At 47.1% G+C, this 16,517-nt stretch overlaps 1 protein-coding gene across 1 annotated transcript; it reads right to left on the bottom strand.

Annotated features, from left to right (window-relative positions):
• Positions 1 to 329: 329 nt before the first annotated feature.
• On the bottom strand, positions 330 to 15,027 carry S100A10 (S100 calcium binding protein A10). The gene is made up of 5 exons (XM_039363443.1): positions 14,869 to 15,027; positions 12,648 to 12,806; positions 11,414 to 11,577; positions 1,773 to 1,935; positions 330 to 796 (listed from the first exon to the last, which is right to left on the bottom strand). The coding sequence occupies exons 1-5, from the start codon at positions 14,869 to 14,871 to the stop codon at positions 632 to 634; spliced, it is 654 nt and encodes a 217-aa protein (XP_039219377.1). The 5' UTR covers positions 14,872 to 15,027; the 3' UTR covers positions 330 to 631.
• Positions 15,028 to 16,517: the final 1,490 nt, after the last annotated feature.

Genomic DNA, 16,517 nt, shown 5'->3' with positions numbered 1-16,517 from the left:
ATGGAAAACAAAAGATATTTATTTTGAAAGTTTCTCCATTAAAAATAAATCAAATCTCGCCATCAAAATGCTTCATATCCAGGCATCTTTCCCCAAATTATTTTTCAGAGTAGAGAGCTCGTTTTCTCCGGCACTGTTTATGGGCTCATCCATGTTTGAAACTACCTAGCATGAGACACACAATCAGGGTTTGATGCCAGAGGATTGTTACAATACTGGTTGTTTTACCTTTGAACGGCCACTAAGCAACCCGTCCTAAATTGAGGAGTGCCTGTACAGTTATTGGAGTTTTATTCCCAGTAACAATAAAAGAACAGGCATGCCAATACAAAAAAAAAAAAAAGAGATATTTATTTCTCAGCCGAGGACACAGCGTAAGGGCAAACGGAAGCGTAATTTTGGGCGCAAACAAGGTGGTCCGTGTGCGTTTTTCACCATTTTGATTCGGGGTTAGTTTCTCCTGGACGTGGTCAGCTCGGGTGGTCAGGCCTGGGACAACGTGTGCCACTTTGAAGCGGAAGGAGCTGGCTTTGGATGGGGAAGCGGGCAGGCGAGGCGGGCACCGTTGAAGCTCTCCCTGGGCCAAAACGCGCCGTCAGTGCTTGGGAAGAGCCAGCTGGGTCTGCCCAGTTCAGAACTTCTTCCCTGAAGGCTTCATTTTCTTGACATAATACTCGTTGCAGCCGTTGGTCAAGCCGGCAAAGAGGGACAGGAAGCCCTCGAAGCCGATTTTGCCATCTCGGCATTCCTCCAGGTTCTTCATGATCCGGTCGATGGCCATGGGGTCCTTCTGATTCTAGAGATGGTTTGAAACAAGGGAGGAGAGAGGAGGAGATGGTCACGACGGAGGAGGAGGAGGAGGAGATGAGAAGACAGAGGATGGGGAGATGACCGTGATGGAGGATGAGAGGATTATGATGGGGAAGTAGGAGGAGAAAATGAGGAGGTTGAGGAGATGGTCATGATGGAGATAAGGAGATAATTGTGATGAAGAAGAGGAGGAGGTTGAAGAAATGGTCATGATTTAGAAGGAGATGAGAAGATGGAGGAGAAAATGAGGTTGAGGAGATGGTCATGATGAAGGAGAAGGAGATATGGAGATGGGAGATGATTGTGATGGAGAAGAAGAGGAGGAGAAGGTTGAAGAGATGGTCATGATTTAGAAGGAGATGAGGAGGATGAGGTGATGTGATGGAGAAAGAGGATGGGATGATTATGATGGAGGAGGAGATGAGGTTGAGGAGATGGTCATGAGAAGATGAGATGATCGTGACAGAGGAGGAGGATTGGATGGTTTTGATGGAAAAAGAGAAGATGAGGAGGTTGAAGAGATAGTCATGGTGGAGACGGAGAAGAGGACGATCACGACAGAGGAGATGAGGAGAAGATGTGAGGATCATGACGGAGAAGGTGGAGGAGGAGAGGTTGAGATGATTGCGATGGACAAAGAGACAACGATCACGATGCACATTATGACAAGATGCGATGAACACGATGGAGAACACAATGAACAGGAAGATGAAACCAGTGACCAAGACAGAGGAAGAAGATAAGGAGATGATTACGGTGGAGAAGACGATGAGAAGGAGGACAAAGAGATTATCGTGACGACAGTGTAGAAGACAACAAGGAGAGGGTTACAACAGAGGAGGAGGAAAAGGAGGAGGAGAAAGGTTGTCTTAAAGAGGGGGTTCCTTTCACAGGGGGCAACTCCTTCCCCAGAGAGGGGTCTTTGGAGGACACCCCCCCCAACATCCCTTCTCCTCACTCACCTCCATGTACCCCGGGACCTCTTTTTCCATCAGCAGCCGCAGATCCTCTTTGGTTAGGTAGTTCTTGTCGCCGGCAAATTTGTGGAAGGTGAACATGACCGTCTCCATGGCGTGCTCCAGCTGGGAGGGCATCTTGGCGGGGGTCTCAGGGGGCAAACCGAGTCTAAGGAAGGGGAGGTGAAAAAAGAGAAGGTTGGTGGGCCATTTCTCCCCCTTCTGGATCTTGTCCGGAATGCAAGGCCCCCCGTGGGCCACAGCTCTGAGTGTTTGCAACTCCCAGGAGCCCTAACCTAACCCTTTCGGGTAGTCCTCGACTTTACGACGGTTCATTTAGCGTCCAAAGTTAGGCCGGCGCTGAAAAAAGTCACCGAGGACCAGTTTTCACACTTAACAGCCGTCGCAGCCTCCCCGTGGTCAAAATTCATGAGGCTTGGCCACCGACTCGTATTTACGACGGTCGCAGCATGTCCCCGGGGGGGGGTCACGCGATCCTCTTTTGCGACCTTTCGACAGTGTGGGAAGCCAGATTCACTTAACAATTGGGTTCCTGACTTAACGAACTGCACCGTGCCATTGGGCTGAATCCACTTAACCAATGTCTCGCTTAGCAATGTAAATTTTGCTTGTAAGGCGAGGACTTCTGCAGGAAGTCCTTAGATTTCTTCGAGAAGCACTCAAGGGGTCACCGGAGGTTTTCAAGAAGAGAGTAGAAAGTCATCTGTCTGAAATGGTGTACCTTCTCTGGCTTGAGCAGGGGGCTGGACTAGAGGACCTCCGAGGTCCCTTCCAGCTTTATTCTGAATTGAATCCACCCATTTCCAAGCTGGAGAGGCCCTTCCAGACAGGAGAAAGTCCAACTTTTATGCTGCACAAATCTCATTCTGACTTTGCCCCTCTTGATAAAGGCCATCTGCTGCAGCTCACAGACACACACACACACACACACACACACACACACACACACCCCACAACCAGATGACTAATTGCAGACACACATTGTCTCTCATCCCTCCGGGAGGCTGATCCAGGCAGAAAGGCATGAGCAGTGTACAAGCCTTGGTTGAAGATGAGCTCAGCCGCTGTTTCTCCCACTGACTCACTGCTTGCTAGTAACACAACAAAGAATTTGGGGCTCGCCTTTGTGGTTAGAAGCTGGCTTTGAAAGGGCGAGGAGGGAGGTATCCCCTCCTGCTTGCTGCAATGAGTAAGCAAAGCTTTAGTAACTTGGGCACTGTGCCTCTGCTGCAATCCCAACAGTTGTTTTCCTGCCAACCCTGGGTGTGTCCCCAACTCCGTTAGTATTTTTCGGCCCTCGGAGCTGCTGTTTTATTGAATGAACTCAAGCCTTTCGGGCCGAAGGGGGGGTGGGGAGAAAAAAAAATAAAAATAACATTATATATCTCACAAAGCACCCATTCCTCACCATGGAAATTAAAAAAGCAGAAGGAGGCTGTTTGCTTTTTTTTTTATTATTTTTTTTTAGTTCCCCTCTGGTACATTTCTCACTGCTGAACGCGGTCGGCCCTAAAGCCCCAAGCCTTGCTCCTCTCTTAGGGACTAGCCACTTGGTTATTTTAAATCTCTCCTTGTAAATCAGCTTCAGGACCATCTTTCCCGTTTGGGGAGCTCCCTCTGGCTAACAATCTTTGATTAAATGTGGCCTGTACTAAGGCACTAAAATCTTAATCTTGATATCTGAGAAAACCAACATTTCCTGGGGGGAAAAATGAGCTAGCTCTTGGTAGATATTTAAATATAAGCTAGATATTGGTAGATATTTAAATCAGCTAGATATTTAAATATGCTAGATATTGATAGATATTTAAATAAGCTAGATATTGATAGATATTAGGCTAGATATTGGTAGATATTTAAATATAAGATATTGGTAGATATTTAAATATAAGATATTGGTAGATATTTAAATATAAGCTAGATATTGATAGATATTTAAATAAGCTAGATAATATTGATAGATACTTAAATAAGCTAAACATTGGTAGATATTTAAATTTGCGGGGGAGCATTCATGCAATATGTGTGTGTACACTCCCCCTAATTTAAATTTGCCTCTGGACTACGCAACCAGTTACATCCCAAAAGCCTAGCAGCTAGACTCTCCTGTTTGTTATAATTGATATTTTCGCCCCCTCTTTTTATATCCTAGCGAATAGGTCTATGCCCTTTTTTTTGCAAAGCACAGCCAATCACTCCGCCTTGGGTGGCAGAGTGGGCTTAAAAAGGTAGGCTCTCTCTCTCTCTGTAGCTCGGAGGTAGTTTAAATATTATGGTTTTTGAAAGGGACTTAGGTTAGCTTAGGTGAGATATAACTGCAGCCCTTTCTCCTGCCCACCCGGGAATTAAAATTAGCCTTGGAACTTTGCAAAGGGGAAAGAGAGAGAGAGAAGCGAAGCGGCTCGTGGTTTACATCTCTTGGGCAAGCGAATTCGGTGGTTTCTCCACCTCCGGGATGACATCCACCCGATGGGATTCTAATGGAGTCTCCTTTGGCCAAGAGTGACGGTTTCTCCGAGCTGCAGAGGGCTGGGCGTGGCGGTTTCCTACCCAGAAACTCAGAATCTGCCTTGCCAGACATACATCCTAGCCAAGCCTTGGAGACAGAGCGGGCAATATTTCTAAACAGCCAGCCTTCAAACCTCTCCAAGGACATCTTGCGAAGCCCAAGTATTGGGGGGGGGGGAGAGAGACAGACAGAGAGAGAAAGAGAGAGAGAGAGAGAAAGAGAGAGAGAGAGAGAGAGAGAGAGAGAGAGAGCGCTAGGAGAAAGAGGAGAGAGAGAGCTAAGTGAGAGAAAGAGAAAAGAGAGAGAAAGAGAAGAAAAAAGAGTGAAAAGAGGGGGAGAAAGAGAGAAACAGAAAGAGAGAAACAGCAAGAGGGAAAGAAATGAGGGAGGGAGGGAAGGAAGGAAGGAAGGAAAGAAAAAGAAAAATAGAAACAGGGAAGGAATTAAAATAATAGAGAGGGAGAGAAAGGATAAACAGACAGACAGGCAGACAAACTTTATTGACATTTTTTACTGTGGACACATTAGCACACATTAAAAATGAAATTTTGTTGCTTGCTCTCAAAAGTGATAGATAGATAGATAGATAGATAGATAGATAGATAGATAGATAGATAGATAGATTTGCAAGCCAAGATTCCTAATTATGTTTATTTACAAACTACAGGCATGCCCTATTTTTGCAAAAATAACATGCTGGGACATCAGGATGCTCACAAGCTAGATGGAGAGAAAGCAATTTTCCCTCTCTGAGCCTTCCCAGAAACTGGGGAAGGTAGACTGCTCCCAAAGCTGGGGGCTTCATTAATCCAGCAAATGCAGCTAATCATTTTGCGGGTCTGTGGGCCCCCTGAGGATCCATTGGCTGAATAGAGGCAGTCAAGCAAACATTGAAGGCAACACTATAAATAAATAAATAAACAGATCTGGAAAGGGATGGGTCTGTCCGAGCAGCTGAATTCAGCAGCTAAACCTGAGTTCCCCCCCCCCCAATGAACTATCTCAAACCAGCGGCCTGCAAAACTGCTGCTGATTATTATCTTTGGGTTGAATTGGGTGTTATTGATCCTACAAGACTCCAAGATTGTCAGAGACCAGGCGCCAAGATCTCTGCCTCGCTGAAGAAATATTCTTAGCTTTTCGACATTTTCCAGCTGAAGGTCATGCATACCAACCAGGCATGCATAATATTCAGCTAAATATTCTCCTTTATTGGCACCCACTGAGTCTTGTTGGTTTTTAGGGACTGTCCCATTTTCAAAGACCAGTTGGTGAGGTTTGATGCCCTGCTGACTTCTGTCCCAGGTAGATTCCGCCCTGAATCAGCCTTGGAAGCACCTTAGAGGTCATCCAGTCTAACCCCGGCACGGGGCGAATTCTAGAAAAGTGACAAAACTTAACCCAGCAATTTTTATTTTGGCATGGCTGCAGAAAGCAGGGTATAGTATAAACGGAATTAGATGTTTCTGTTTTCTACTGTAGTCTAGGGTGAGGGGTTCCCAAACAATATTAAGCCTATGGTGGGATTTTCAGCTGGTTGGGGGAACTCATGGCCACCAGATGCTGCCCTAAGCCATGAGCTCAAATGGCTTCTGAAAGAGCACAGAGTAGAAATAAAATTCCTGGACCACCTCTGCCCAAGTTGGACAGTTCAGGGGTGTCTCCGTGAACAGGTGCAGTCTACCTTACAGCCCCCAATTGGGGAAGCCAGCTGCAAGGTGGGCAATGCCCCGTTTGGGGCCTTCCCACAAACGAACAGGGAAAGTAGCAGCTTGATCTAGCAAGATATGGCAACCTAAGGTGGAACCTCCATACCCAGAGGCAGTCTACCTTGAGGAATCCCCAAGGAAAACTCTAGGCTGGCTCACTTTTAAGTCTGGAATCTGGGTGGAACCTCCGTACATAGTGACAGTCTACCTCTAAGAAACCCCAAGTAAAACTGGAGCTTGGATCCAGATGGAGCTTCCACGCACAGCAGCAGTCTACCTCTTGAGAACCTCCAAGGAAAGCAGGAGCCCAGCTCTAAGCAAGGCGTGGCAACCCCAGATGGAACCTCCACGCCCAGAGGCAGTCTACCTCTGGAGAACCCCCCAAGGAAAACTGCAGGCTGGCTCCAAGAAGCAGTTTCAGCTGGCTTTTAAGTCTGGGGCCTCTCAGCCCCCCCCCCCAAGACGGAGCCAAAAAAACCACCCTTGCGACACAGAGTCACTTTCTGAGGTCTTCCAAGCCCCACCCAACCCGTTTTTCTAAAATGGGGAGGGGGGGACAGGGCTGGGTCATCCCAGATGGAGGCAGCCTCTCAGCTGACTGATCTGGCCTTGAGCCATTTTATGAAGGTCACGGAAAGTCTGAAGAGAGAAACACCCTGGAGTTCACACGTTCGATCTGGTTTCGCCCATCTGTTGGCTGCAAGTCACCTGCTGTTTCCTGCTCTTCCCCCCCCCCCAAAAGCTTTCAACTCGACAGTTTTACCAGCCACCTCTGGGTGAGCCCCCCCCCTTCCCCTTCCTTCCATCAGATCAGAGCAGGAACTTCAAAACCAGCCTATACCAACCCCGAAACTCAGGCAGTCCTTCAATTCCCCAAATCTTGCTATTAACAACTTTGGAAAACTGGGCAAGCGGATTAAAAATAAAAATAAAAAATCCAGAAGCTAAAATTGTTGCAGCAGGGAAGGTCCAAGGAAGATGTTTGGGGAAGAAAAAAGCCGAGTTTTCAGCCCCAAAATACCTTCCCCCACCCACCACGCCACACCCAAATTCAACCAGCAAAAAAAAAAAAAAAAAAAGGAAGAGGAATTTTAAGTCCCTTGCAACGTAAAACGTTGGGGTAGGGAGGGGCCCAATACAGAGGAGAAATTCATAATTGAACTTCATAATTGGAGCCATAAAAGGGCAGTTGGGGTGGGTGGGGGTTCACCTCGGTGAAAACCTGGCGCTTCTGTTCCCCTTAGGAACACTGAGGACTAGCATCTTGTCTACTGCACACCTCCTCTGCAACTCAGGAGAGCTCCCTCTGTAACCGTTCCCGGGGAGGTCGAAAAAGGTAAAACTTGAGAGGCGATGTCCAAATCCTGTCCTTAAGGGCCTTTCTAGAAACAGACGCCTCTGCAGGATTTCGCCTCCGGCTGTTGGCCAATGTATTGGGGGGGGGGGCGCGAGAGAGCACTCCCGCTTGTCCAACACAGTGTGGCATTCATCCCCCCCTCCCGCCCCACCAAAGAAAAACGCCTTTCAAAAATGGAGAGACCCCACCCCAAAATCCGTTGGCAGCGTTGGGCACAAGGCGGAGCCCCCCTCATCGGGCGGGTGTTTCATCAGGACAGCCGGGCACACACGTACGCAGTGCCCCCCCCCGCCGGGGGCCACACCCTGAGCCAGAAACGCGGCTTTTCCGAGCCCCAGCGCCCAGCCCAGCGCCGATTCCCCACTTCTCCCCAAGTTCCTGCAAAAAGACGCAGAGATGGAGTCCCCCCCTCTCTCTATCCATGCCTCCTCCTCCCCCTCCCCTCCCCAGAGGGGAGACACTACCCCCCCACAGACACACTCTGCGTTTCAGGACCCAGAAGGCACAGCCGATTCTTTTTGGGGGGGCTCCCCGGCACAGCAGCGCGCCCCGCTTTTACGCGTGCCGCGCTTTTACGCGCGCCCCGTTACGCGCGGCGCAGCCGAGAGACTCACCCGGTGAGCGAGCAGCCTGGAGCGACGGCTGGCAGAGGCAGAGTGAGGCTGGCCGGCCACCGCCTCCGCAATTCTCGCTGGGCTGGGCTGGGCTAGGCCGGGCTGGGCCGGGCCGGGGGCGGAGAAGCCGGACTCACATCTGCAGACGCTCGCGCGAGAAACCAACCTCTTGGAGACGCGCCAAAACTGTGTCTAACTGGGCGTCGGACCCTTAAAGAGAGGCTCTTTCTTGGCCGGACTCCGCGGGGACGGGGCATGGCCTTGGGTTGGCTTCCGAGTCTAAGTTACAAATTAAAATTTAATTAAAATTAATTTACATTTTGTAAAAAAAAAAAATCTCCTCTTGGTCTCCCATCCAAACGCTGAGCTTGTTCCAATGGGAATATCATGGTTTATCTTGCTTTTGCTACCAGAAGCTGAACTGGGCCCCAAACTCAACCCCAGTTTAAACCAATGTTTCATACATGTATAAATAACTTGAAAATAAAATAAAAGGAAATGGCATAAAGGGAAAAGAGAGGATTCTTCTCTTGCCCCATCAAGAGGTTACAACTGTTCTGCATTCTTCGTTTTCTTTTCCCTAACTTTTCCTGCCCTGCCCACCTGTTTGTCCTCCTCTGCATTCCTGAATTCCATCCTCCAGATACAAACTCACGTGTTATTCTTGGCTGGAGGCTCCCTCTGTATTGTTGCTTGCACACGCCCTGCTCAGACATTTAGAGGAAGAGGGGAGAGACATTTTTTGAAGGGTGCGGGGTCAGGAAAAAACAGCTGGCCTTCAGAAGTTGTGGGTCGCTGGAGGTATTCAAGAAGAAACTGGGCAGCCATTTGTCTGGGGGGGGTGGTTGGACTAGATGACCTCCGAGGTTCCTTTCAATTCGATTCTATTCCATTTAGCAGGGCATCCCCTACTAACAAATGCAGTTTGCATTACCTAGGTGCAGGAAAATCTCTAATCCTGTCTGTTCTTGGTTGCTGGTCTCCCTCAAAGGGTGACCTCCCCCAACTTCCTAATATTATAGCCAGCCCAAAAATATTTCTCTTTTTAGTTTTCTAGAATGCCAATTTGTTTAATTTGCCATTCAGAGTCACCTTGAAGGGCCAGAGGGAGGGCAAATAAATTTGATAATTAAATAAAATAAAACCACTTAAAGATTCAATTCATAGCCGTGGGGCTAGCTTAACAACTGTTGGGGTTCCCTTGAGGTCTCAAATGTCTTAGCAACAGAAACGTTGGGCTGTGGTTGTGGTTGTGAGTCCAGGACTACTTGCTGAGACCACCTGGGCAGAACAAAGAGGAGAGAGGAAAACAAAAACAAAAACAAAAAAACCTTCTCTGACTGGCTTTTCAAGAAATCTTACAGCTGCCTCATTGTAACGAAAAAGTTCACGAAACTTTTCAGGAATGAAACGGCCCTGGAAAAACAGACAATATTCCCTGTTAGCATCTCTTCCGGATGTTCACCTCTCAAACTTCCGATCCTCGCCACTAAGTTTGATTAAAGAAAATATTTATTTACAAGTAGTCCTCAACTGAGTGGCCTCAACTCTGTTGCTAAGTGAGGCATTGGTGAAATGAGTTTTGCCCCATTTTATGACAAAGACATCGCGGTTTGTTCCTGGCTAGCTGGCCTGGCCTGCCATGCCTTTGGCAGACTCAGTTTTGCAAAGATCTGCATTTTTCCATCTCAGAGCTGTTATCTCTGCTCCTTTCTTTCCAGCTTCCGTGGAAACCCTCCAGTAAAGCCCTGAAATGTTTTTTGTTTTTTTACAGGCATTGTTTCTCGCAATTCTTTCAGCCAGGAAAAATAAAATAAAATCTGTTCCACCGATTTCCCAGTTTCCATTTCCCCCCAAAAGTTTGCGGTGTCTCCCACCAGCTCTCTCTTTCTTTACGAAAGCATTTACAGTCAAATACAAGCCCTGGAAGAGGAGACGATATCTGAGGCACAGCAATAAAGGAAGACCAGAAGGAGAGGGAAGAGGGAAAAAAAAGCAAAAGAATTTGGGGGGGGAGGGTTTGTGTGTGTCTGTGTGTGTGTGTGTGTGTGTGATCCCAGCTGGTTGTATCGTTGAGGGAGAAGTGTGATGCAAACAGGTTGACTAATTTGTGTGATGTGTCAAGGCTGAGTTGTGCAATGGAGATTTCGAATTGGCTGGAGATGGTGGAAGCCTAAAACCGTGTCGCCTTGGAAGGCAAATATTTGTGAATATTCCCCTCCTGGGTGGATCTAGAATAACCTATGTATACCTGTCAATCAATGAACCAAGTTAGGTGCAGCCTCACCCAGTTACAGCCCTGTTTTCTGGAAGGACTGCACCACTATGGGAAGTGAACGCAAGGGAAGCACGGTCTCAAAGCCCTTTGCCCCCAGACAATGGGAAAAAACATTGAATATTTCTTTCCAGCATGAATGGGTGTCGGTAAGGAAGCGAGAGAGGGAAAAAAATATATGAAACATTGCAATCAAAACTCAGGAACGTAACACACTGGCTGATTGTCCTAATGTGTTACAGTCGGGGCCTGATTTTGGCAAATGCCAACCTTCGGCCGTTATTCACCGCTGGTGACAAGTAGCCGAAACGGAATTCTTTGTAGAGAATGTCGGAGATCCGGTTATGTATCTGGGTGTGTTTTTCCTGGGTTCAAAATGCACTTTAGAGGACATAAATTTTATATATATATATATATGTATATGTTCTGCCCTCTAGTGGTTCAACCTGGTACGGCCCATTTAGGAAAGCATACATTAGATTTTTTTTTTAATGCCGACCTTGCAGCGAATACAGTCCAGGTAATCCCTTAAGCCCTTAAGAAATGTCTCACTTAGCAACAGAAATTTTGGGCTCCCTTGTGGTTGTAAAGTCGAGGACTACCTGTATTTAGAAAAGATTAACTGCTGGAAAACATGCCCGATTTTTCCTTCAGCAGAAGAGTGTGTCTTGCGAGGTGTCCCACCAGACAGTGTGAAATAAAGAAACAAGAGCTACCTGGACTTAAGATATATAAAAGTAAGATTTATAAACAGATCATAAATGAATCAAATAAAACCCAGCCAGCTTAAAGGCCTGAGTGTCACTTCTCACCCTGCCCTGCCAGGTAGAATCCTAGCTGTGCCACGTTGCCCTGCTCATTCCCCAGACACAGAGGACTAGCAGCCTTATTTTTTTAAAAAAACCCCAAAGCACCTTGGAGTCAGGGGTTCAGATGGGGTGCTCCTGAGCGATTCCTTTTCCCCAAGGCTAACTTCCCCTGTCCTGCACTTATATGACTCCGTGGGACCGGCGCAGCTCTGCTCCTTTATGCACAAACAGAAATCTGATTTAATGCTCGATTTTATTCAGATTTTTTTTAAAAAGTAAAGGACGTTGCACAGCCTTCCCTGATTTTGGAATGATTTGGAGGACGAGGTTTGACATCTCCCAGATGCCGTCACGGTCTCTTGGGGGCCTCGCCACCAGGCGCGGAAGCCACGTGGTCATGGCAGGCCTGGGCCAGGCCTCCGATGAGGTTCAAGAACTCGGAAAAATCCACCTGCCCATCGCTGTTCATGTCCAGCTTCTTCATCATACGGTCAATGACAGCCGGATCTTTCTGGTTCTGCAAAGGGTTAAAAAAAAAAAAGATCACACGGAAGATCAGCTGGGCCTTTTTGGATCTCCTCCTCCAAAAATGGATTTCTTGAAAGATAAGGGGGACAAAAACTTCATAAAAAGCTTAGTAAGGCCACATCTGGAATCCTCCATCCAGTTTTGGTCATCACGTTACAAAAAAGAGGCTGAGATTTTGGGAAAAGGTGCAGAGAAGGACAACTAAGATGATCAAAGGCCTGGAGTCTAAAATATAGGAAGAACGGTTGCAGGATTTGGGTATGGCCAGTCTAGACAAAAAGAAGGACTGGGGGGGGGGGACATGATAGCAGTATTCCAGTGTTTGAGGGGCTGCCCCAAAGAAGAGGGGGGGGTCAACCTATTTTCCAAAGCACCAGAAGGCAAGACAAGAAGAAATGGATGGAAACTAATCAAGGAGAGAAGCAACCTGGAATTAAGGAGAAACTTCCTAACAGTGAGGACAATTCATCAGTGGAGCAGATAGTCTTCAGAGGTTGAGGGTGCTCCATCACTGGAGTTTTTAAAGAAGAGATGGATAGGCACTTGTCTGACATGGAATAGGGTCTCCTGCTTGAGCAGGGGGTTGGACTAGAAGACCTCCAGAGTCCCTTCCAGCTCTGCTATTCTGTGATTCTATAATCCAAATCAATTAACCAGTGGAACGACTTGTCTCTGGAAATTGTGACTGCTCCATCATTGGAGGTTTTTAAGAAGAGATTGGGCAATCATTTGTTCAGAAAGGTATACGCTCTCCTGCTTCAGCAGGGGGTTGGACTAGAAGACCTCCAGGGTCCTGTCCAGCTGTGTTAGTCTGTTATCTCAGGATTCAGCACCCCCAATAGCTCTTTTATTTACTTTGAAGTCGTTGGTTGAACCTTTCCTTCGCCTGGTTTCCATAACAATAGAATAAAAACACCAGCTAGGTAGGCATTGGCGCCAAGCCGGGTTTGCAATTCTACATCCCGCCAACCGGGGGGAGCCCATATCCACCACGGATGCCTAAATTGAATTCTGTTTCCCAGGTAGATATCAAAGAGGCGCATAAACCCTCAATCCCACCTTTGTGAAGGAGCCCAGCTCTGTGTCCATGAAGGTTCGGAATTCCTTCTTGGAGAGAGACTTGGAGTTCGAATCCCTCCCAGCATAGCGCTGGAAGACCGCCAGCAGCGATTCGATGCAACGTTCGGTTTCGGTGGGGCCCGCGGTGTACCTGGACGACTGCAGAAGTGAGAAAAATGTGCATTTTTCAAGCTGCCCCTTTCGCTTCTGCATAGGTTGCAGTGATGCACCTCACGGAAAGAAGCCTAGAACAGTAATTTTTTTAACTTTGGAAGATGGGTGGACACTTCAACTCCCAGAATTCCCCAGACTGGCTGGGGAATTCTGGGAGTTGAAGTCCACCCACCTTCCAATGGCCAAGGTTGAGAAATAGTGGCCCGGAACATAGATTAATTTCAGAGCTAATTAAGTTTGGATTAATTTCAGAGCTAATTCAGTTTGCCTGCCCCCTGCCGCAGTTGCCTTTAAGTTTTAAAGAGGGTCTTTCAAATAAATTCTCCGCCCCCTCCCCAGGTGAGGAAATTCAGGATAAGCCCAGGAGGGGAGAGGCACTCCCATTAATATCCCAACAGCCAATTCAGCAAGGGCAGTCTGCCCATGCCCAGAGGCTGTTCTTTCATTTGCAGATCAAAACTTGCTCATTGCCCTCTAGTGGCATTTTCTGGAACTTAGTTTTTGCTTGCAAAGACAAAATAGGAAAGACGTCAATTCTTGGCTCAAGAAAGATATAACACATTTGGCAATGGGTGCACACATACACACACACAACTTGGCAACTTTGGAGGAGACGCACTCCTGTTTGGGCAGGGGGTTGGACTAGACGACCTCCAGGGTCCCTTCCGACTCTGTTATTCTGTTAGCCCACTGGTACCCATGCACAGACAAACTTACAACAAACTCAGGTTAGATTAGCAGATGGTAGACTGGCTCCCATCCATGTTTTAACCTGGTCAAGTTTCAGCATAGGGTGGAAACAGCTGAAATATGTTTTCTTTCTTTTTTTTAAAATACTAATGAATCATGTCCAGAGTAGGTTCACCAATATATTTACCTGCAAAAAACCATTTTGTAACTCAAGATTTGGGACGTCTTGGTGTAACTCTGTTATTTCTGTTCTGCTTCTGCCCCAGTCAGCCTTATATCCTCCATCTGACAAGCTGACTTTGCAAAACATCAGCCAAGAGGGTTATTTTGAAATCTTTTTACTGATGAGAGTTTCCAAATGAACCACTCCCCAAAGTGCAGTGGATTGCAAAAAATGCAATCTTACACTTACCAAAGAGAAAATAAACTTTTAGAGACCTGGAGTGGGGGAGGGTCTCTAAGGGTCCCTAGGCATTAATCTCTCAAGGGTCTTATGGGAAGGCAACCCATCTGTCTAATTCCTGCCCGTCCCACAGCTCAAACTAAAGCGCTGTTTTTCTCCTTGGCGGTGCTTGTAGGCCTTCAACCCTCGTGCGGCAGGCCAAAATCCAACCGGTAAGGATTTGCCTTCCCCTGTTGAACTTTGCTCCACCCCCCTCCCAGCTTTTTGCAGAAGGAACCTTGAGCCATTTTGAGGAATGAGAGAAAAGATTGTCCATCGGCACAGCCACACCCTTTCCGTAGGCCGCCCCGGGAACAAAAACGGAAACCACAACCCAAAACGGCAAAGATTTGACCGCTTGCTACGCTTTGCTCTTTTGACCTTGCAGCCAAGGCAAAAAACCCCCAATTTTTCTATCCCCAGGAAAAAGAAAGAAAGACATATTCTACTGAAAAACACCTACCACATTTTGGACCGAGATAGAGAAAGAGAGAAAGAGAAAGAGAGAGAGAAGGGAGGCTGATGACAACCACACCTTGGTGGACTCTTCTCAGCTCTCCGGGCTGCTGATGGAGACCCCCTCCCCAATTTCTTGGCAAGCCCAGCACTCTACTTCCCATCATCCCCACCCACTTGGGGGTCTGTGCAGCAGGGGAACCGGAATCCCCCATCCAGGATGAAAAGTCTGGAACTGTCCAAAGGGAGAATGAAGTTGGATCCGGTCAACTTTTTTGGGGGTCATTCCAGCTGCTGTCCATTTCTCCTTCTTCCCACGGTGTCCTTCCCCCCCTTTTTTCCAGCCAGTTTTCCCTGGCTCTTCCCTCGCTCCCCCCATTGCAAATGGAGAAGGAACCCCCCCCCTCTTTCTGGCTTGGCATGCTTCAGAGGCATCTTCCAGGGCCAGGGTGCGCTTACCATAACTGTGGTCGGCAACTGGCTGGGCAGAGTGGAAAAGTTGGCTGTTGCTGGTGAGCTGGTTGGGGACCGGAGTGGTGAAAGGAAGGTCTAGCCCCTCCCCGGCTGAGCCAACGCCTGTCTCTTCCCCCGCCTGTCTTCCCGTTGAGCAATTTTGGCTAAACACACACACACTCAGGCGAACAAGGCGCCCGCCCCACCTTATTTCATTCACTCTGGAATGTGCTTAAAGGGAAGTTGGTTTTTCGGCTTCTCCGTTTAACTCACTCAGGCCCTACTCTCTTTCTGAGTTTTGCAGAAATCACCAGCAAGCAGGCAGGGAACCAACTGGTTGAGCTTTCCCAGCTGCTCAGAATCAGCTGGCTGTTAGCTTTGAAGGCTTTCCAGTTGGTAATAGAAATAGAAAATAGAAATGGAAATAGAAATTAGAATATAATAGAATAGAATAGAATAGAATTTTTAAAAGAGGCGGGGAGAAACAGACTTGAGTATTTTCAGAATTCAGTTTTCGGCATTCACACAAACCGAAGCAAACGCAACTGGCTTTACGATCAAGTTTCTTTCCCAAATTCCTACTCCATACAGTGCTGGAAAAATAACAGGAAACCAGTTTTCTGCAGAGCTTTAATTTTCCTTTGTGCAAAGGGGCCACAGAGGAGGAAGTCACTCACAAGCCCAACCTCCTCTGAGTAAACTCTGAGAAAAAATACAAGGGGAAAAAAGCTGGAGACAGACAATTTTTTCCACTGCTTTGTGCCAAGGGACAAGCGCTAACTTTGCCACATGCCGCCTGCCAATTATCACAGCTTCTTCCCTTCTAGAACACACCTAGAGGCTTTCCTCAGAACCATGAGGACTAGAGCCTTGGCATTTCTAAAAACAGACACCCCCCAAAAAATCTTTTAAAATCTTTTTTATTATTTCATCTTTTTAATATTGCAAACCTTGTGGTAAGATGGGCAGTCAATATATTTAATAAATAAATATAGATAACAATTTTTTTTTTTTTTTAGAAAAGAGAGATTTCTTTAAGAGGAATTTTTTCTGAAGCTAAGCTGACTTCTTTCCGCCCTCTTGCAAACTGGAAAAAGTCCAGCAGAGATTTTTTTTTTTTTTTTAAAAGAATTGCATGGTTGGGTGCTAATGAAAAGATCTGGATTAAGTGTTCCCTAGCAACCAAAAGGATGGGGGGGGGGGTAAACATAGCCTGTAGCAACACCCAGAGGAACACAATTGCAGTGCTGTGTAAAAGACGCAACCTCCCAGTTGCATTCTTGCGGTTCTGTTTCAACTTTCCCCATTGCAAGCTCTGACTTGAACGCAATTTTTTTTTTTTAATAGAAAGCTCTCATCGGTTCTTGAACCAGCATTTCCCCAGATATTTAACCCTCTCCAACCCTGGCTGCTTTCTGCGCTCTGCCCCTCCCCCTGGTGGCCAGCAGAGGAATCACCCCACTTTAAACAAAAAACAAATAAGTAAGGAAACGCCGCTAACCCCAGCGGACAAAAGAAAGTGAAGGAAGAAGAAGAATTGATGGATTCAATCAGAAGGAATTTATTGATAGTAGAAGAAAGATACCTACGGACACCAAGGGGTTGGGGTCTTCCTCCACCGAGACCCTCATTTGCTTCTTGATCACTTGCGGTAG

The sequence above is a fragment of the Crotalus tigris genome, unplaced genomic scaffold (assembly GCF_016545835.1).
Source record: "Crotalus tigris isolate CLP2741 ecotype Arizona unplaced genomic scaffold, ASM1654583v1 scf7180000019553.37968852642:3898890, whole genome shotgun sequence".
NCBI lineage: Eukaryota > Metazoa > Chordata > Lepidosauria > Squamata > Viperidae > Crotalus > Crotalus tigris.
This window is presented reverse-complemented; position numbering and strand designations above follow the sequence as displayed.